At 39.2% G+C, this 23,220-nt stretch overlaps 1 protein-coding gene across 3 annotated transcripts in view; it reads right to left on the reverse strand.

Moving 5' to 3' along the window:
* The window catches only part of LOC119505047 (zinc finger protein 300-like), a 129,584-nt gene that overhangs the window by 97,397 nt on the left and 8,967 nt on the right, over positions 1 to 23,220 (reverse strand). For 2 of the 3 annotated variants that reach the window (XM_037797753.1, XM_037797754.1), the window contains exon 4: positions 21,806 to 21,932. In XM_037797753.1, coding sequence (XP_037653681.1) covers positions 21,806 to 21,932 — 127 coding nt within the window. Of the gene's footprint in view, positions 1 to 21,805; positions 21,933 to 22,012; positions 22,102 to 23,220 lie in introns of all 3 variants that reach the window. The other variant, XM_037797755.1, reaches the window with a different exon arrangement.

The following is a 23,220-nucleotide window of genomic DNA, read 5'->3' on the forward strand; positions in this document are numbered from 1 at the left end:
ACTGTAATGGTGTAAAATAAATTATATTTGGTGCCTCATCATTTTGCCTACCTAGTCATAAGTCCCTCCTTTGAGCTATCACTCCAGCTAATCCTGCCTAGGCATAACCACAAATAGCATAGCATGTACCTTCATAAACTATGGATGACAAAAGCCATCCTCAGTTTCCCCAAACAACCCTTGCCACTTCTGCCCTTTGAACGTCATAGCTTAAAGTGGCCAATCCCCAACAATTGTGGGAAAACCCCACTCTTCCTCAAAGGGTCACAATAAAAGTGAGGGCCAGGGACCCACATGGGCTTCTCCCCCTTCCTGCACTGACCCTAGTGGGAACCTAAGTTAGATAAGCCCCAGTCCCCTGAGCCACCCTCATCTCACCTCTCCCCATCCAGGCCCTCTGATCAATTAAATGTGTCGTGTCACGCATTCTCAATTCCTTGGCTATGTGTGTTTGCATCTCATCACCGGTAGAACTTTCACAAAACATCCCAAGCAATACTCATATGGTACATTTCAAGTCAACCATATCAATAGTAACATTAAGCAAATGAACAGTCTAATTATAATCTGTCCAATTAAAAGACAGATTGACAGCAAGGCGCAACTACATGATGTCTACAAGACTCAATTATATCATGTCCATAAGAAATCCACTTTAACTATAAAAACACGGATAAGTTATGGGTAAAAGTAACAGGAAAGAAAAAGATACCATGCAAACAGTAATAAAAAGAAAATCTCAGTGCTATATTAATATCAGATAAAGGAAAATGACACTATATAATTTTCATAAACACTGATATAAAAAATGACAGTACCGAGACAGATGGGGCAAGATGGCAGAGTGGTGAAGTGTGAGTTTTAGTTACTCCTCTGGAGTAGCTGGTAGATAGCCAGGAACTTTGTGGAATAGACAACTCAGAGAAATCTGTGTTCAGTCATGCATCATACAACAGTCTCGAACACATGGAGGGAGCTTCAACCCAGCCCCAGTTGCAGAACTAACAAATTCAAATTGCTGAACAAAGACTAACCTTAGATAAACTGAGACCAGACACCAGAGAATCTGGGAGCAGGCAGCCTGGCAGATACGAAACAGGGCTAGCAAAACAACAAAATAAAACAAAACAGAGACTTTTGGAGCTGTGGGGTGAACATAATAAGGAGCAGGGCTTGGCTCCAACAGAATCAGGCACATATGCAAACCCCAGAAGCCAGGGTCCTTCTCTGAAAAGCCGATTTTTCTGGTTTCTTGTTTACTCTGCAATTGCCCTCCAACTCCTTATCTTTTTGCTTTTCAATAGCCTATCAGAACTCCTGTCTCAACCCCACCCACCTGCAAGGCTGGTGGTGTCTCAGAGTAACTATCCAGTAGGTAGAGGTAATAAGACTAAAGAGCTTTTCTTTAATACTGGGCCTTTCTTTTCCTTTTTTCTTTTTTGACCTTTTTTCTCTCTCTCTTTTTTTTTTTTAAATAACTATTCTAAGTAGCCCATTACAGAAAGCCTCAAAGAACTGCAATTGGCCCCTGGACCCAAGAGCTAAGAGCAGAGCTAAGATAGCTCTGAGAGACAAAGCAGTAAGTCTAGTAAGGGAGACAATTCCCTAAAGGGCATAACTCCCCAAAGAAAAGGGAGGCGTGGTCCAGTTCCAGTGGCAGCCATCCTTCAGGGAACTCGGACACCAGGGGCTGGAATTCAGAAATCATCTTCAATCAGTCATGCCCCTGAACAGTCAGGTTCCTCTGGAGAACTTAAGGCTCCACAACTCCTTACACTGGTGGGGGAACTGTGAGCTGGCAAGCTTCACCTGCTGGACAGGACAGGAAAAGCAGAGTCTAAAGGCTTCACAGGAGGGTTTTCCTGAGGGAAACTCCATATGCTTCTCCAGAGACCTGGGCCTCTCTGGACTGGGAAAACCTGACAGGGGTTGCCCATATCTGAGGAGACCCTCTCTCAAAAAGGCTACACAGAGGCAGAGCAAGAAACAGAAAAACAAGAGGTGAAAAACTCTGATCAACTAAATGGAACCTAAGTTAGAGGTCGGAATTTATCACAGAATTATTGACAATAGTCAAGAGATGGAAACACTCCAAATGTCCATCAATGGATGAGTGGATAAACAAACTGTGGTACATACACACAATGGAACATTATGCAGGTGTAAGACAGAACAAAGACACAGAGGATATAATAACATGGATAAATCTTGAGGATGTTATTGAGCAACATTAGCCAGAAACAAAAGGACAAATACTGCATGGTCTCACTAATATGAACTAACATTAATGAGCAAACTTTGAGAGTTAAAAGCTTATAATGCAGGCTATCAGCAGATAGAAAGAGAGTAGAGATTGGGCATTTGATGCTGAAGAAGTACAGAATGTTCAGCAGAATTTACTGTATGATCCAAAAATAGCATAATACTGTGATGCTAGCACAATATTTTAAGTACACTGAATAAAGATGTCTGAATAAAGCTAAAAGAGGTTGGCTAGGGCCATGAATGACACGTGAGGTAATGATAGAAGATAAAGACTATGACTGTTTAACTTAGGAAAAACTGGAGCACTGAATGATTGTGACTAAATGTACAAATGCATGTGGGAGAACAAATGAATGTCAACCATGCAGAGTGTTGGAAAGGGGATGGTATTGGGGAAATATATAATCAAAGAAAACTGGAATCTATGGTCAACAGTAATAGTGTAATATGTTTCCATTAAATGTAACACAGGCAGTATACCAAAGCTAAATGTGTACCAGAAGGGAATATAAGGGAGGGTTACGGGACTCTTGGTAGTGGTGTTGTTTTCTGACCCTATTATCCTATTCTATTGTAAGATATTTTTTTTTTATTATCTTTTTTATTATTCGTTAAAAAAACTTTTTTCACAGTAATTAATACATTCAAGTGCTGACTGTTGAGATAAACACAAGTATATGATGGTACTGTGAACAACTGATTGTACTCTGTGGATATGTGAATATAGCTCTACAAAATTTTAGGAAAAAATATAAACAGGGATAAAAGTGCTGGAGAAACGTAGGCGGGGCAAGATGGCAGACTGGTGAGCTGTATGTTTTAGTTACTCCTCCAGGAAAGTAGGTAAAAAGCCAGGAACTGCGTGGACTGGACACCACAGAGCAATCTGTCTTTGGGCATACTTCATACAACACCCATGAAAACGTGGAACTGCTGAGATCAGCGAAATCTGTAAGTTTTTGCGGCCAGGGGACCCGCGCCCCTCCCTGCCAGGCTCAGTCCCGGGGGAGGAGGGGCTGTCAGCTCCAGGAAGGAGAAGGGAGAATTGCAGTGGCTGCTCTTATCGGAAACTCATTCTACTGATTCAAACTCCAACCATAGATAGACTGAGACCAGACACCAGAGACTCTGAGAGCAGCCAGCCCAGCAGAGAGGAGACAGGCATAGAAAAAAAACAACACGAAAAACTCCAAAATAAAAGCAGAGGATTTTTGGAGTTCTGGTGAACACAGAAAGGGGAAGGGCGGAGATCAGGCCTTGAGGCGCATATGCAAATCCCGAAGCAAGGCTGATCTCTCTGCCCTGTGCACCTTTCCTTAATGGCCCTGGTTGCTTTGTCTATTAGCATTTCAATAACCCATTAGATCTCTGAGGAGGGCCGTTTTTTTTTTTTTTTTTTTTTTTTTTTTTTTTTTTAAATCCTTTTTGCTTTTTCTAAAACAATTACTCTAAGAAGCTCAATACAGAAAGCTTCAAAGAATTGAAATTTGGGCACGTCAAGTCAAGAGCAGAACTAAGAGAGCTCTGAGACAAAAGGCAATAATCCAGTGGCTGAGAAAATTCACTAAACAACACAACTTCCCAAGAAAAGGGGGGTGTCCGCTCACAGCCACTATCCTGGTGGACAGGAAACACTCCTGCCCATCGCCAGCCCCATAGCCCAGAGCTGCCCCAGACAACCCAGTGTGACGGAAGTGCTTCAAATAACAGGCACACACCACAAAACTGGGCGTGGACATTAGCCTTCCCTGCAACCTCAGCTGAATGTCCCAGAGCTGGGAAGGGGGAGCAGTGTGAATTAACAGAGCCCCATTCAGCCATCATTTGAGCAGACTGGGAGCCTCCCAACACAGCCCAGCAGCCCAGAACTGCCCTGGGGGGACGGCACTCACCTGTGACATAGCACAGTCATCCCTCAACAGAGGACCCGGGGTGCACAGCCTGGAAGAGGGGCCCACTTGCAAGTCTCAGGAGCCATACGCCAATACCAAAGACTTGTGGGTCAGTGGCAGAGACAAACTGTGGCAGGACTGAACTGAAGGATTAGACTATTCCAGTAGCTTTAAAACTCTAGGATCATCAGGGAGATTTGATTGTTAGGGCCACCCCCCCTCCCCGACTGCCCAGAAACACGCCCCACATACAGGGCAGGCAACACCAACTACACACGCAAGCTTGGTACACCAATTGGGCCCCACAAGACTCACTCCCCCACTCACCAAAAAGGCTAAGCAGGGGAGATCTGGCTTGTGGAGAACAGGTGGCTCGTGGACGCCACCTGCTGGTTAGTTAGAGAAAGTGTACTCCACGAAGCTGTAGATCTGATAAATTAGAGATAAGGACTTCAATAGGTCTACAAACCCTAAAAGAACCCTATCAAGTTCAGCAAATGCCACGAGGAGAAAAACAACAGAAAATTATAAAGCATATGAAAAAACCAGACGATATGGATAACCCAAGCCCAAGCACCCAAATCAAAAGACCAGAAGAGACACACCTAGAGCAGCTACTCAAAGAACTAAAGATGAACAATGAGACCCTAGTACGGGATATGAAGGAAATCAAGAAGACCCTAGAAGAGCATAAAGAAGACATTGCAAGACTAAATAAAAAAATGGATGATCTTATGGAAATTAAAGAAACTGTTGACCAAATTAAAAAGATTCTGGACACTCATAGTACAAGACTAGAGGAAGTTGAACAACGAATCAGTGACCTGGAAGATGACAGAATGGAAAATGAAAGCATAAAAGAAAGAATGGGGAAAAAAATTGAAAAACTCGAAATGGACCTCAGGGATATGATAGATAATATGAAACGTCCGAATATAAGACTCATTGGTGTCCCAGAAGGGGAAGAAAAGGGTAAAGGTCTAGGAAGAGTATTCAAAGAAATTGTTGGGGAAAACTTCCCAAATCTTCTAAACAACATAAATACACAAATCATAAATGCTCAGCGAACTCCAAATAGAATAAATCCAAAAAAACCCACTCCGAGACATATACTGATCACACTGTCAAACATAGAAGAGAAGGAGCAAGTTCTGAAAGCAGCAAGAGAAAAGCAATTCACCACATACAAAGGAAACAGCATAAGACTAAGTAGTGACTACTCAGCAGCCACCATGGAGGCAAGAAGGCAGTGGCACGATATATTTAAAATTCTGAGTGAGAGGAATTTCCAGCCAAGAATACTTTATCCAGCAAAGCTCTCCTTCAAATTTGAGGGAGAGCTTAAATTTTTCACAGACAAAGAAATGCTGAGAGAATTTGCTAACAAGAGACCTGCCCTACTGGAGATACTAAAGGGAGCCCTACAGACAGAGAAACAAAGACAGGACAGAGAGACTTGGAGAAAGGTTCAGTACTAAAGAGATTCGGTATGGGTACAATAAAGGATATTAATAGAGAGAGGGAAAAATATGGCAAACATAATCCAAAGGATAAGATGGCCGATTCAAGAAATGCCTTCACGGTTTTAACGTTGAATGTAAATGGATTAAACTCCCCAATTAAAAGATATAGATTCGCAGAATGGATCAAAAAAAATGAACCATCAATATGTTGCATACAAGAGACTCATCTTAGACACAGGGACACAAAGAAACTGAAAGTGAAAGGATGGAAAAAAATATTTCATGCAAGCTACAGCCAAAAGAAAGCAGGTGTAGCAATATTAATCTCAGATAAAATAGACTTCAAATGCAGGGATGTTTTGAGAGACAAAGAAGGCCACTACATACTAATAAAAGGGGCAATTCAGCAAGAAGAAATAACAATCGTAAATGTCTATGCACCCAATCAAGGTGCCACAAAATACATGAGAGAAACATTGGCAAAACTAAAGGAAGCAATTGATGTTTCCACAATAATTGTGGGAGACTTCAACACATCACTCTCTCCTATAGATAGATCAACCAGACAGAAGACCAATAAGGAAATTGAAAACCTAAACAATCTGATAAATGAATTAGATTTAACAGACATCTACAGGACATTACATCCCAAATCACCAGGATACACATACTTTTCTAGTGCTCACGGAACTTTCTCCAGAATAGATCATATGCTGGGACATAAAACAAGCCTCAATAAATTTAAAAAGATTGAAATTATTCAAAGCACATTCTCTGACCACAATGGAATACAATTAGAAGTCAATAACCATCAGAGACTTAGAAAATTCACAAATACCTGGAGGTTAAACAACACACTCCTAAACAATCAGTGGGTTAAAGAAGAAATAGCAAGAGAAATTGCTAAATATATAGAGACGAATGAAAATGAGAACACAACATACCAAAACCTATGGGATGCAGCAAAAGCAGTGCTAAGGGGGAAATTTATAGCACTAAACGCATATATTAAAAAGGAAGAAAGAGCCAAAATCAAAGAACTAATGGATCAACTGAAGAAGCTAGAAAATGAACAGCAAACCAATCCTAAACCAAGTAGAAGAAAAGAAATAACAAGGATTAAAGCAGAAATAAATGACATAGAGAACAAAAAAACAATAGAAAGGATAAATATCACCAAAAGTTGGTTCTTTGAGAAGATCAACAAGATTGACAAGCCCCTAGCTAGACTGACAAAATCAAAAAGAGAGAAGACCCATATAAACAAAATAATGAATGAAAAAGGTGACATAACTGCAGATCCTGAAGAAATTAAAAAAATTATAAGAGGATATTATGAACAACTGTATGGCAACAAACTGGATAATGTAGAAGAAATGGACAATTTCCTGGAAACATATGAACAACCTAGACTGACCAGAGAAGAAATAGAAGACCTCAACCAACCCATCACAAGCAAAGAGATCCAATCAGTCATCAAAAATCTTCCCACAAATAAATGCCCAGGGCCAGATGGCTTCACAGGGGAATTCTACCAAACTTTCCAGAAAGAACTGACACCAATCTTACTCAAACTCTTTCAAAACATTGAAAAAAATGGAACACTACCTAACTCATTTTATGAAACTAACATCAATCTAATACCAAAACCAGGCAAAGATGCTACAAAAAAGGAAAACTACCGGCCAATCTCCCTAATGAATATAGATGCAAAAATCCTCAACAAAATACTTGCAAATCGAATCCAAAGACACATTAAAAAAATCATACACCATGACCAAGTGGGGTTCATTCCAGGCATGCAAGGATGGTTCAACATAAGAAAAACAATCAATGTATTACAACACATTAAAAACTCGAAAGGGAAAAATCAATTGATCATCTCAATAGATGCTGAAAAAGCATTTGACAAAATCCAACATCCCTTTTTGATAAAAACACTTCAAAAGATAGGAATTGAAGGAAACTTCCTCAACATAATAAAGAGCATATATGAAAAACCCACAGCCAGCATAGTACTCAATGGTGAGAGACTGAAAGCCTTCCCTCTAAGATCAGGAACAAGACAAGGATGCCCGCTGTCACCACTGTTATTCAACATTGTGCTGGAAGTGCTAGCCAGGGCAATCCGGCAAGACAAAGAAATAAAAGGCATCCAAATTGGAAAAGAAGAAGTAAAACTGTCATTGTTTGCAGATGATATGATCTTATATCTAGAAAACCCTGAGAAATCAACGATACACCTACTAGAGCTAATAAACAAATTTAGCAAAGTAGCGGGATACAAGATTAATGCACATAAGTCAGTAATGTTTCTATATGCTAGAAATGAACAAACTGAAGAGACACTCAAGAAAAAGATACCATTTTCAATAGCAACTAAAAAAATCAAGTACCTAGGAATAAACTTAACCAAAGATGTAAAAGACCTATACAAAGAAAACTACATAACTCTACTAAAAGAAATAGAAGGGGACCTTAAAAGATGGAAAAATATTCCATGTTCATGGATAGGAAGGCTAAATGTCATTAAGATGTCAATTCTACCCAAACTCATCTACAGATTCAATGCAATCCCAATCAAAATTCCAACAACCTACTTTGCAGACTTGGAAAAGCTAGTTATCAAATTTATTTGGAAAGGGAAGATGCCTCGAATTGCTAAAGACACTCTAAAAAAGAAAAACGAAGTGGGAGGACTTACACTCCCTGACTTTGAAGCTTATTATAAAGCCACAGTTGCCAAAACAGCATGGTACTGGCACAAAGATAGACATATAGATCAATGGAATCGAATTGAGAATTCAGAGATAGACCCTCAGATCTATGGTCGACTGATCTTTGAGAAGGCCCCCAAAGTCACTGAACTGAGCCATAATGGTCTTTTCAACAAATGGGGCTGGGAGAGTTGGATATCCATATCCAAAAGAATGAAAGAGGACCCCTACCTCACCCCCTACACAAAAATTAACTCAAAATGGACCAAAGATCTCAATATAAAAGAAAGTACCATAAAACTCCTAGAAGATAATGTAGGAAAACATCTTCAAGACCTTGTATTAGGAGGCCACTTCCTAGACTTTACACCCAAAGCACAAGCAACAAAAGAGAAAATAGATAAATGGGAACTCCTCAAGCTTAGAAGTTTCTGCACCTCAAAGGAATTTCTCAAAAAGGTAAAGAGGCAGCCAACTCAATGGGAAAAAATTTTTGGAAACCATGTATCTGACAAAAGACTGATATCTTGCATATACAAAGAAATCCTACAACTCAATGACAATAGTACAGACAGCCCAATTATAAAATGGGCAAAAGATATGAAAAGACAGTTCTCTGAAGAGGAAATACAAATGGCCAAGAAACACATGAAAAAATGTTCAGCTTCACTAGCTATTAGAGAGATGCAAATTAAGACCACAATGAGATACCATCTAACACCGGTTAGAATGGCTGCCATTAAACAAACAGGAAACTACAAATGCTGGAGGGGATGTGGAGAAATTGGAACTCTTATTCATTGTTGGTGGGACTGTATAATGGTTCAGCCACTCTGGAAGTCAGTCTGGCAGTTCCTTAGAAAACTAGATATAGAGCTACCATTCGATCCAGCGATTGCACTTCTCGGTATATACCCGGAAGATCGGAAAGCAGTGACACGAACAGATATCTGCACGCCAATGTTCATAGCAGCATTATTCACAATTGCCAAGAGATGGAAACAACCCAAATGTCCTTCAACAGATGAGTGGATAAATAAAATGTGGTATATACACACGATGGAATACTACGCGGCAGTAAGAAGGAACGATCTGGTGAAACATATGACAACATGGATGAACCTTGAAGACATAATGCTGAGCGAAATAAGCCAGGCACAAAAAGAGAAATATTATATGCTACCACTAATGTGAACTTTGAAAAATGTAAAACAAATGGTTTATAATGTAGAATGTAGGGGAACTAGCAGTAGAGAGCAATTAAGGAAGGGGGAACAATAATCCAAGAAGAACAGATAAGCTATTTAACGTTCTGGGGATGCCCAGAAATGACTATGGTCTGTTAATTTCTGATGGATGTAGTAGGAACAAGTTCACTGAAATGTTGCTATATTATGTAACTTTCTTGGGGTAAAGTAGGAACATGTTGGAAGTTAAGCAGTTATCTTAGGTTAATTGTCTTTTTCTTACTCCCTTGCTATGGTCTCTTTGAAATGTTCTTTTATTGTATGTTTGTTTTCTTTTTAACTTTTTTTTTCATACAGTTGATTTGAAAAAAGAAGGGAAAGTTAAAAAAAAAAAAAAAAGAAAAAAGACAAACAAGGAAAAAAAAAAAAAAAAGATGTAGTGCCCCCTTGAGGAGCCTGTGGAGAATGCAGGGGTATTCGCCTACCCCACCTCCATGGTTGCTAACATGACCACAGACATAGGGGACTGGTGGTTTGATGGGTTGAGCCCTCTACCATAAGTTTTACCCTTGGGAAGACGGTTGCTGCAAAGGAGAGGCTAGGCCTCCCTGTATTTGTGCCTAAGAGTCTCCTCCTGAATGCCTCTTTGTTGCTCAGATGTGGCCCTCTCTCTCTGGCTAAGCCAACTTGAAAGGTGAAATCACTGCCCTCCCCCCTACGTGGGATCAGACACCCAGGGAAGTGAATCTCGCTGGCAACGTGGAATATGACTCCCGGGGAGGAATGTAGACCCGGCATCGTGGGATGGAGAACATCTTCTTGACCAAAAGGGGGATGTGAAAGGAAATGAAATAAGCTTCAGTGGCAGAGAGATTCCAAAACGAGCCGAGAGATCACTCTGGTGGGCACTCTTATGCACACTTTAGACAACCTTTTTTAGGTTCTAAAGAATTGGGGTAGCTGGTGGTGGATACGTGAAACTATTAAACTACAACCCAGAACCCATGAATCTCGAAGACAGTTGTATAAAAATGTAGCTTATGAGGGGTGACAGTGGGATTGGGAATGCCATAAGGACCAAACTCCACTTTGTCTAGTTTATGGATGGATGTGTAGAAAAGTAGGGGAAGCAAACAAACAGACAAAGGTACCTAGTGTTCTTTTTTACTTCAATTGCTCTTTTTCACTCTAATTATTATTCTTGTTATTTTTGTGTGTGTGCTAATGAAGGTGTCAGGGATTGATTTAGGTGATGAATGTACAACTATGTAACGGTACTGTAAACAATCGAAAGTACAATTTGTTTTGTATGACTGCGTGGTATGTGAATATATCTCAATAAAATGATGATTAAAAAAAAAAAAAGTGCTGGAGAAAACATGGAGAGAGGGATGTATGTATTTACTGCTGGTTAGAAGGCAGAATGGTGTAGCCTTTCTGGAAGACAGTGTGGTGGTTCCACAAGATGCTAACTATGTGGATGCCATAAGGTCTTGCAACCTCATTAGAGAGCATATATTTAGAGGACCTGAGAGCAGAGACATGAATAGACATTTGCACACTGGTGTTCATGGAGGCAGCAATCATGATTTGCAACGGGTGGAGGTGGCCTAAGGGTACATTGACTGAGGAACAGAATGGTGAACTGTCGTGTGTACATACAATGGAATACTGAGCAACTGTGACAAGAAGTGAAGCTGTGAGACACGCAACGAGGTAAATGGATCCCGTAGACAGCATTTTGAGTGAACTATGCCAGAAACAAAGGCAAACACTGTAATGCTTCACCAATATGGATTACGTACAATGTATAGATTCAGAATTGAATCTTAGAGTACAGCTTATCAGGGGAACACTTACTGTAATGGTCCTTAGATTGTAAGCTCTTACAGCAGCCACATCTACTCCTGAATTGTAATGGCTATCTCCAGATTCTGAGATGTTGAACCCTTTGGGTATAACCTCATCGATCCCTGGAACTTTGGGTACCTATGTGACACCTGAAACTCAGAGCTAGAGCTCAGCAGATATGAATGTCAGGATTACCACATACAGCAACTGATTAGGACTCAGGCTAATCGGGCCAAAGGGTAAAGGATGATACTGCTTTTTGTTTTGGTTTTTTTCAATTGTGGAAACATACACAGCCTAAATCTTCCCATTCCAACCCCTCCCCAGCATTACCTTAGTGGGATTAATCACATTTAGAATGTTTCAATGCCATCACCTTCCCACCATCCATTACTAGAAATTTCCCTTCACCCCAAACAGAAACCCTACACTCATTTCTTAACTCCCCATTGACCCTTCCCCCACTTCTCATAACCCATACTCTACTTTTCATCTCTATGGTCATATTCTCTGATACTTTCTTTGTGTTACCATGGGGCTTAAATTTAACATCTCATATCTATAACAATCTTGTTTTCCTTTGATACCAACTTAACTTCAGTAGGACACATAAACTATGCTCCGATACTCCTCCATTCCCCCATCTTTATGTAGTTCTTGTCAAAATTACATATTTTACATTGAGTCCAAAACCACTGATTTACCATTACAGTCTATGTATTTTAGATCCTGTAGGAAGTAAATAGTGGAGTTACAAATCAAAAATACAGTAGTATTGGTATTTATATTTACCATGTGATCTTTACTGGAAATCTTTGGTTTCAGTCAATTGTTTAGTGTCCCTTCCTTTCAGCCTGCACAATTCCCTTTAGCATTTCTTATAGGACTGATCTACTGGTGATGAAGTCCCTCAGCTTTTGATTATCCAGGAATGTTTTAATCTCCCCCTCATTTTTAACCTCCAGGTGTTTGTGAATTTTCTAAGTCTCTGATGGTTATTGACTTCTATTTGTATTCCATTGTGTTCAGAGAATGTGTTTTGAATAAATACATTTTTTTTTTAATTCATTGAGGCTTGTTTTATGTCCCAGCATATGGTCTATTCTGGAGAAAGATCTGTGATCACTAGAGAAGAATGTGTATCCTGGTGATTTGCGATGTAAGGTTCTACGTATGTTTAATTTCTCTATATCTCTCTCTCCTTTCTTTGTTCCTCTGTCGGTAGGGCTCCCTTTAGTATCCAAAGTAGGGCAGGTCTTTTATTAGCAAAATCTCTCAGCATTTGTTTGTGAAAAATTTAAGATCTCCCTCAAATTTGAAGGAGAGTTTTGCTGGATAAAGTATTCTTGGTTGGAAATTTTTCTTTCTCAGAATTTTAAATATGTCATGCCACTGCCTTCTCGCCTCCATGGTGGCCGCTGAGTAGTCACTACTTAAGTCTTATGTTGTTTCCTTTGTATGTGGTGAACTGCTTTTCTCTTGCTGCTTTCAGAACTTGCTCCTTCTCTTCAGTATTTGAGAGTCTGATCAGAATATGTCTCGGAGTGGGTTTATTTGGATTTATTCTACTTGGAGTGCGCTGGGCATTTATGCTTTGTGTATTTATACTGTGTAGAAGGTTTGGGAAGTTTTCCCATCAATTTCTTTGAATATTCTTTCTAGACCTTTACCCTTCTATTCCCCTTCTGATATACCAACGAGTCTTATATTTGGACATTTTATTTTATCTATCATATCCCTGAGATCCATTTCAATTTTTTTTATTTTTTTTCCCCATTCTTTCTTTTGTTCTTTCATTTTCCATTCTGTGGTCCTCGAGGACGCTGAGTCATTGTTCAACTTCCTCTAATATTGTGAGTATCCAGAGTCTTTTTAATTTGGACAACAGTTTATTTCCATAAGATCTTCTACTTTTTTATTTACTCTAGCAATTTCTTCTTTATGCTCTTCTAGGGTCTTCTTTATGTCCTTTATATCCTGTGCCATGCTCTTCTTCATGTACTTTATATCCTGTGCCATGCTCTTGTTGTCTGTCTTTAGTTCTTTGATTAATTGCGACAAGTACTGTGTTTCTTTTGCTCTTTTGATTTGAGTTTTTGGGTTTGGGTTCTCCATATCATCTGGTTTTATCACACACTTTTAAATTTTCTGTTGTTTTTGGCCTTTTGGCATTTGCTTTACTTGACAGAGCTCTTTCAGGACATGAAAAATACCAATCCCTAATTTGTCAGGTCTACAGCTTGGTGGCGTACACTTTCTCTAACCAGCAGATGGCGTCTGCGAGTCACCTATTCCCCTCAAGTCAGTTCTCCCCAACTCTGTCTTTGTGGTGTGTGGGGATCTGATTCTTGTGGGGTTCAATTGGTGCACTAAGATTGGGTGTGTTGTTGGTGCTGTCCGTCCTGAATGTGGGGAATGTATCTGAGTGATTAGGGAGGGAGGGCAGCTTTAATAATCAAACCTCCCAGGTGTTCCTAGAGATTTAAGGCTGTTGCAAGAGTCTAAGCCTTCATTCCAGTCTTGCCACAGACTGTCTCTGCCGCTGACCCACAAGTCCTCAATATTGGTGTAGGGTCCCTGGGCTTTCCGAGCAGGTCCCCCTTTTCAGCCGTGCTCTTCCAGGACCTCTGCGGAGGGAAGGTTGTGCCACATCACAAGTGCGCGCCAGCCCTCCAGGGAAGCCCTGGGCTGCCGGGTAGTGCAGGGGCGTTCTGAGCCTGCTGTAAAGATGGCTGAACGGGGTGTGTTAATTTTCCTCTTTTTGCACAGCTGCGCCTTTCCAGCTCTGGGACAATTAGCTTTGGGTGAACTAAAGGCCACTGTCCACAGCCGATATTGTGGTGGGTGCACGGTGCTGCAGGAAACACTCCCCATCACACTGGGACCTTTGGCGCGGCCCTGGGCTATGGCTCTGGCGCTGGGCAGGAGCGTCCCCAGCCCGCTGGGAAGATAGCTGCAAGGGGCATGGTTTCTTTCTCCTTTTGGCTCCCCTCTGCTCCCCTGGCCCCGAGACAATCAGCAGCAGGTGTGGAAAGGGCTATCCTCCATGCCAGACATCAAGGTGTTGGCACAGCCTGCTCCTGCTGCACTTCACTGCATGGTTCTTGCTGCCTGATCTGCAGCCGCTCCCAGTTTTGTGTTTTTTTTTTTTTAAAGAACTAGTCTGTTTCCAAACACCAACCCACGGTTTCCCCACACTGCAGCGTGGCTGCCAGACTTTCAGCCGGTTCACTCACTTGTTTCAGAATGCAAACTCCTGGTTTCACCAAATGCACAGTCCCTGTGGATTTAGCAGACCTCGCCTGGCTGGCGCATCACTGGAACTGGTGTTCTGGGTCACTTTCTGGCTTTTATCTAGTATTTTTCATGGAAGTTTTTTTTTTTCCCTGTCTCACCTGGCCGCCATCTTAGGTTCTCCTGATTGTCTTTTAAAACTTCAACTTCCACGTGAGACCAAGGGAGGAGATTCTTAATTGGTGCAGGATCTGTATTTCCTAAACAATTTAATTCATACAGTTTGTTCAAATACCATAATTACATGAAACTTTGAATAGGAAGTGAGACCTAGTGGGTTTGTATAGGTTAGTGTGAAATAGTAACACACTGAAAAAGAGTTTGGGGAGAGAATAAAAATATATATGCATGGACCACCTGAAGAGCTGGGGGAAAATGCAGAAGTGCTGGACTTCCTCACCTGGATTGTTGCTGACAATCTCACAAATATTGAGGACTGGCAATTTGGTATGCCTAGCCCTCTATCTCAGGACTTGCCCCTATGAAGCTCATTAGTGCAAAGGAGAAGTTAAACCTGCTTATAACTGTGCCTAAGAGTCTCCCCCTGAGTACCTCTTTGTTGCTCAGGTGTGGCCCTCTCTCTCTAGCTAACCCATCTTGGCAAGCGAACTCACTGCTCTCCCCACTATGTGGGACCTGACTCTCTGGGGTGTAAATCTACCTGACATTGCAGGATAAGACTCCCGAGGATGAATCTGGACCCTACATTGTGGGACTGAGAATATCTTTTTGATCAAAAGTGGGATACAAAATGAAAGAAAATAAAGTTTCAGTGGCTGAGAGATTCCAAATGGAGTTGAGAGGTCACTCTAGTGGCCATTCTTATGCACTATATAGATAACCTTTTTTAGGTTTTAATGTATTGGAATAGCCAGAAGTAAATATCTGAAACTATCAAACTCCAACCCAGTAGCCTTGACTCTTGATGACGATTATACAGTAATGTAGCTTATAATGGGTGACAGTGTGATTGTGAAAGCTTTGTGGATCACACTCCCTTTATCCAGTGTATGGATGGATGAGTAGATAAATGGGGACAAAAACTAAATGAAAACGAGGGTGGGAGCAGGGGGGGATAATTTTGGTGTTTTTTTTTTACTTTTATATTTTATTCTTGTTTTTAGTTTTTCTGGTACAAGGAAAATGTTCAAAATAACAGGTTTGGGTGATGAATGTACAACTATATAATGGTACTGTGAAGAGCTGATTGTACACCATGGATGACTGTATGATATGTGAATATATATCAATAAAACTGAATTCTAAAAAATGACAGTACCAAGTACTTGTGAAGACACGGAATAACTGGATGTCTCATGGACGGCTAATGAGAATGCAAAATCATACAGTCACTCCAGATAATAGTTGGCAATTTCATTAAAAAATAAATATTCACTTACCATATAACTTATCAATTACACCCATGGGTATTCATCCCACAGAAATGAAACGTGAACAGAAATGTTCACAGCAGTATTATTTTTAACAGCCAAAAACTGAAACGAAGTGTCATTCAATAGGTGAATGACTAAACTGATAAAAATACGTACAAGGGAATATGGTGTGGTAATAACAGGAATGACCAACTGATACAAAGAACAACTTGGATGAATCTCAAAAGCATTATGCTGAATGAAAAAGCTAATATCAACTCATCATTTACTTTATGAATACATTTATATAACATTCTTGAAATGACAAAATTATAGAGATGGAACAGATTTGTAGTTGACAGAGATTAAGAGTGGTGGGAGATGAGACAGGTGTGACTACAAGCGGGTAGCATGAGAAAGATTTCTGTGGTGATAGAACAGTTCTGTATCTTGACTGGGTTGGTGCTTCCACAAATCTACACATGCAATAAAATGGCACAGAACTATTCACACACATTGTACAAATGTTAGTTTTATGGTGGCCATGTGTCCTACTTACATGAGATGTAACCACTTGAGGAAACTTGGACAATTCCTGTGAATCTACAATTATTTCAATACAAAAATTTTTTTATAAAAAGTATATGCAGAAAACCCAAGAAACCCTAAAAATGTTCTCTTCGAAAAAAAAAAAAAAACACTATAAGAAAATAAAAAGGCAAGCCAAAGACAGAAAAACTTTGTAAAACATATATATATGACAAAAGTCTGAACTCTTTCAATTGAAAATTAAGACAATAGAAAAAAAGCTAAACAAAGAAATGGACTGAAGAGCTGACTGATTTTACTAAAGATTTATGAATGGCCAAAAGCACATGAAAAGAAGTTCAACATTGTTAATCATCATGGAATTCAAATTAGAATTCAGTAAGACACAAGTAGAATGGTTAAAATAATAAGAGGTACCAAACACTGGTAACCAAAGAGCAATGACAACTCTCAGACATTGCTAATGGGCATAAAAACAGCACTGTCAGCTTGAAAACATTTTGCAGTTTTTTGTAAAGATACATATACAAAGAGCCAGCAAGCCTACTCCTAGGTATATACGCAAGACAAATGAAAAAATATAGGCATTTAGGGCAATAAATTTCCCTCTCAGAACCGCCTTTGCTGCATCCCATAAGTTTTGATCTGTTGTGTTTTCATTGTCATTTGCCTCAAGGTATTTACTGATTCTTCCGTAATTTCTTCCTTTACCCACTGGTTTTCTAAGAGGGTGTTGTTTAGTCTCCATATATTTGTGAATTTTAAAATATTCTGCCTGTTATTTATTTCCAGCCTCATTCCATTGTGATCTGAGATAGTGTTTTTCATAATACCAATATTTTTTCATTTGTTGAGACTTGCTTTGTGACCCAGCATGTGGTCTATCCTAGAGAATGTTCCATGAGCACTTGAGAAAAACGTGTATCCTGCTGTTGTGGATTATAGTGTTCTATAAATGTCTGTCAAGTCTAGTTCATTTATCGTATAATTCAACATCTCTGTTTCCTTGTTGATCCTCTGTCTAGATGTTCCATCCATTGATGACAGCAGTGTATTGAAGTCTCCCACTATTATTGTGGAGTTATCTACTTCTCTTTCAGTGTTCTCAGTGTTTGCCTCATGAATTTTGGGGCACTCTGGCTTGATGCATAAATATTTATGATTGTTATGTTTTCTTGATGAATTGACCCTTTTATTAATATATAGTGTCCTTTTTCTCTTTTGTTTTACATTTGAAGTCTAATTTGTCTGATATTAATATAGCTACTCCCACTCTTCTCTGGTTGCTGTTTGCATGAAATGTATTTTTCTAGCCTTTCACTTTCAGCATATTTTTTTCTTGTGTCTAAGGTGAGTTTCTCATAGACAGCATATAGATGGGTCCTGTTTTTTAATCTATTCTGCCAGTCTGTGTCTTTTTATGGTGGAGTTTAATCCATTAACATTTAGTGTTATTACTGTAAGGGCAGTACTTTCTCCTATCATTTTCTCCTTTGGATTTTACATATCATATCTTATTTTTTCCTCTTTTTACCCTTCCTGATAATCTTCACTTCTACACTCTTCTCCAACCCTCTTTCTCCTGTCTTTTCCCATCAGCCTGTAGCACTCTCTTTAGTGTTTCTTGTAGCGCTGGTATCTTATTCATGAACTCTCTCAGTGTCTGAGTGTCTGTCTGTCTGGAAATATTTTAATCTCCCCCTCATTTTTGAAGGACAGTTTTGCCGAATATAGAATTCCTGGCTGGCAGTTCTTCTCTTTCAGAATCTTAAATATATCAAACCACTGTCTTCTTGCCTCCATGGTTTCTGTGGAGAAATCTATACATAGTCTTATCGAGCTTCCCTTGTATGTGATGGATTGCTTTTCTTTTGCTGCTTTCAAAATTCTCTCTTTGACACTGGACAATATAATCAGTCAGTGTCTTGGAGTAGGTCTATTGGGGTCTATTCTGCTTGGGGTGCACTGTACTTCTTGAATCTCTAATTTTCTGTCTTTCATAAGAGTTGGGAAATTTTCAGAGATTATTTCTTCTATTATTCTTTCTACCCCCTTTACCCTCTCTTCTCCCTCTGGGACACCCATAACACATATATTTGTGTCTTTTATGTTGTCGTTCAGCTCCCTAAGACCCTGCTCATATTTTTCCATTCTTTTCACCATCTGTTATCTCATGTGTGTGAATTCAGATGTCTGGTCTTCCAATTCACTGATCCTTTCTTCTGCCTGTTCAAATCTACTGTTGTATCCCTCCATTGTCTTTTTCATCTCCTCCATTATGTCCTTCATTCCCATAAGTTCTGCCATTTGCTTTTTCAAGTTTATGAATTCTTCTTTATGGTCATCCAGTGTCTTCCTTATATCCATCATCTCTTTTGCCATATCTTCCCTCAGTTCATTGAATTCATTTTTGAATTGATTTAGATTTGTTTAAACATCTTGAATTAGTTCTTTCCTCAGTTCATTGAATAGATTTAGCATCAGTTGTCTCAATTCCTGTATCTCAGTTGAACTATTGTTACTTTGGCTGGTCCATAGTTGCATGTTTCCTAGTATGGCTCATTATGTTAAGCTGTCCATGCATCTGACTTTGTTGACTAGTTTATTCTGGAGCTTGTTTTCACTCTTTTACCTACGGTTTTTTTGTTGGTTGGCTTTGTTCTCTAACCCTAGGTGTTCAGTTCAGCCTACTCTAAGTTAAAGAACTTAGATTCTGTTCAGCTGATCAGAGTTTTTCACATCTTGTTTTTCTGTTTCCTGTCCTGCCTGTATGTAGCCTTCTTGTGTGATGGTCTCCTCAGATATGGTCAACCCCAGTCAGGTTTTCCAGTCCAGGGAGGCCTAGGTCTCAGGAGGAGTATGGGGTTTCCTTGAGAATAAGATCCTCCCGTGAGGCCTTTAGAGTCTATGCTTCTATGCTGTCCAACAGGTGGCACTTGCCAGCCTGCAGTTATCCCACCAATGTAAGTAGGTGTGGGGCCTTTAATTCTCCTGGTGACCATGACCCTGTCGGGGATGTGACTAACTGAAGGTGGTTTCTGAATTCCAGCCCCTGGGGTCTGAGTTCTCAGAAGGATTGCTGCCACTGGAACTTGGTCACACACCCCTTTCCCTGGGAAGTTGGTGTTTAGCAAATTTTCTCCACCACTAGACTCACTGTTTTCTCTCTCAGAGCTATCTTAGCTCTGCTCTTGACTGGGCCCAAACTGCAAGTCTTTCAGGCTTTCTGTAATGGGCTTTTTAGAATAATTGTTTTAGAAAAAGAGAAAAAGATTTAAAAAAAACAAAAAAAGAAAAAGAAAGAAAAAGAAGGGCCCAGTATGAACTGTTAATAGTCCTTGCAGATCTAATGGGCTATTGAAATGCTAAAAGACAAGACATCGAGGGCCATTAAGGAACAAGCAAGAAAGCAGAGAAACTGGCTCTTCAGACAAGGTTCCTGGCCCTCTGGATTTGCATATGCACCTGATTATGTTTAAGCCCTGCCCGTCTCATTATGTTCACCCAAACTCCAAAAAGACTCAGTTTTTATTTTTCAGGTTTTTTTTTTTTTTTTTTTTTGCTATTTTTGCTAGCTCCATTTCCTCTCTGCCAGGCTGACTGTTACCAGATTCTCTGCTGTCTGGTCTCAGTCTATCTATGCTTGGAGTTTTTGATCATCAGTCTGAGTTTTCAGCCAGAGCTGCAACTGTAGTTCTCCCTCTCATCATGGGATTGAGAACATCTTCTTGACCAAAATGGGGATGCAAAATGAAACAAAATAAAGTTTCAGTGGCTGACAGATTTCAAATGGAGTAGAGAGGTCACTCTGGTGGACACTCTTACACATTATATAGATAACACTTTTTAGGTTTTAATGTATTGGAATAGCTAGAAGTAAATACCTGAAACTACCAAACTCAAACCTAGTAGGTGTTCAAATTGACTCTTGAAGACAATTGTATAATAATGTAGATTACAAGGGGTGACAGTGTGATTGTGAAAACTTTGTGGACAGCACTCCCTTTATCCAGTATACAGATGGATGAGTAGGTAAATGGGGACAAAAACTAAATGAAAAGTAGGATGGGATGGGGAGGATAATTTGGGTGTTCTTTTTTATCTTTATTTTCTATATGTATTCTGATTCTTTCTGGTATAAGGAAAATGTTCAAAAGTAGATTGAGGTAATGAATGCACAACTATATGATAGTACTGTGAACAGCTGATTGTACACCATGGATGATTGTATGGTATGTGAATATATCTCAATAAAACTGAATTTAAAATAAAAATAAATAAATGAAAAAAGATATTCACAGGAAGATCTACATGCAAACATTCACAGCAACGTTATTCATAATACCCCCAAACTGGGAAAAAAGCACATCTCTAGCAACTGAGAAGTGATCAACTACAGTATATTTGTACAAAGGAATACTATTTTGGATAAAAATGATAAACTGCCAATATACACAAACACATATATGAATCTCAAAACATTACACTAAGTTAAAAAAAGTCACACAACAATTATATAATAATGTAGATTACAAGGGGTGACAGTGTGATTGTGACAACCTTGTGGATCACACCCCTTTTATCTAGAGTATGGATGAGTAGAAAAAAGGGGATAAAAACTAAAGGACAAATGGGGTGGGATGGGGGGATGATTTGAGTGTTCTTTTTTCACTTTTACTTTTTATTCTTGTTCTGGTTTTTTCTGATGTAAGGAAAATGTTCAGAGATAGATTGTAGTGATGAACGTATAACTATGTTACCATACTGTGGACAGTGGATTGTATACCATGGATGATTGTATGGTGTGTGAATGTATTTCAATAAAACTGAATTTAATTAAAAAAAAAAAAAAAGTCACACAAAACAGAGCATATACTTAACAATTCCACTTATATGAAGTTCAAGAAAAGGCAAAATTATTGCAATACAAAGCAAAGTAGTGGCTGCCGGGGCCAGAGGGGTTGCAATGGAAAAAGAGGACTTGCTGCAAAAGGTTACAAGGAAACTTTCTGAGGTGAGAGAAATATTCCACCAATATTCCATCACTACTCATGATTTAGTGATAATTATCAGCTGTATACATTTCTCAAAACTCATCAGATTAGTACTGAATTTTATTTTCTGTTGAATACACCTTAACAGATGTGATTAAATTTTAAAAAATAAAAAACAAAAATTTGTTCGACGTGGAGAAACATGTTAGGCTCTGCTCACCCACTGAGACGAGGTGGCTGTAGTTCTCCAGCATCACATCTCTGTACAGGGTCCTCTGAGTAGGGCCCAGGAGCTTCCACTCCTCCTGGGTGAACTCCATAGCCACGTCTTTGAATGACATTGATGCCTGAAAGAGCACATTTCTGGTCAATCAGAAGGGTCCACAAACAGATGGCATGGAAAATACCTTAGGAAATCAACTCTTACCATGTCTACCATTGAAGAGTTTCAAACAAAACGCTGTAAGGATGCCTAGGATGGTCCTCACTGTATGAAATCTTGATGAGGAGCACTCTCTACACAAGGTCAGAGGAAATGTTTCAGGGGCTCAGGGTACGGATATGGCAGACAAAGAAAGATGCACAGAGTAATTCTCATGTTTAATATTTGATGTTACTTCTGTAGATTTGACAGAATAAACTTTTGTTTTCTAATTGTGGCTGGGATACAGATAATGTTTCTGATTTGTTTTTTAAACATTGACCTTGTATCTAGCTATTCTCTATCTTGACTTATTAATTCTAATATCTCATGTGTAAATTCTTCTGGATTTTCTACCTACACAATCATTTCATGTGCAAAAATAGGAGTTTTATTTCTTCCTTTCTAAACCTCAGAACTTTTATATTTTTTCTTTCTTTATAAACCTGCTTAAAGTTTCCAACAGTACATTTTCGATGTCAGGAGAATCCTAATATATTAATAACTCTCATCATGAGTAGACAGTAAATAATCTCAAATTCATTTACTACATACAATCAGGAGTATATGACTTTTCTTTTTTACACTATTACTGTCATGAATTACACTGATGTTTCATTAATTCAAAATTCCCCAAGTAGCAGTAACCTCAATATCATATTATCCTTTTTAAATATGTAATGATTTGTTTACCTTATCTTGGCTAAAAAAAAACAGATATGGAAAACAAAACAGGCATATATAGCCAGAAAGGAATGAAAAGCATCAAATATTATAAAGCTGTCCTACTAGATACTGACATTTTTAAAAGGCTCAGTAATTTAAACAGTATGGTCTTCCACATGATGAAATGGACTGACCTAGGGAACAGACGACAAAGTCAGAAATAAACACTAATACACACCATTTCCTAACTGTAATACAGGTAACATCTTAAATGAGTGGAGAAAGGCTGGATGTTAATGTCATATGGATAAATATATCACTTTCTCAGACACAACCAGACTACAGAACAAGACAAAATTCAAATGTGTAAAAGCTCTGAATCTAAAACAAAATCAATCACATTCTAGAAGACTAAAGAGGATGATTCTTTACAATCTTACAATGGAAAATGGCCAATGACGACTTAAAATCCAGGAACCATAGAAGAGAAAACCGCTAAATTTGACAACATAAAAACCAAACGACTTTATGCCCCCAAAAAACTAACA

This window comes from Choloepus didactylus, chromosome 10, assembly GCF_015220235.1.
Source record: "Choloepus didactylus isolate mChoDid1 chromosome 10, mChoDid1.pri, whole genome shotgun sequence".
NCBI classification, from domain to species: domain Eukaryota; kingdom Metazoa; phylum Chordata; class Mammalia; order Pilosa; family Megalonychidae; genus Choloepus; species Choloepus didactylus.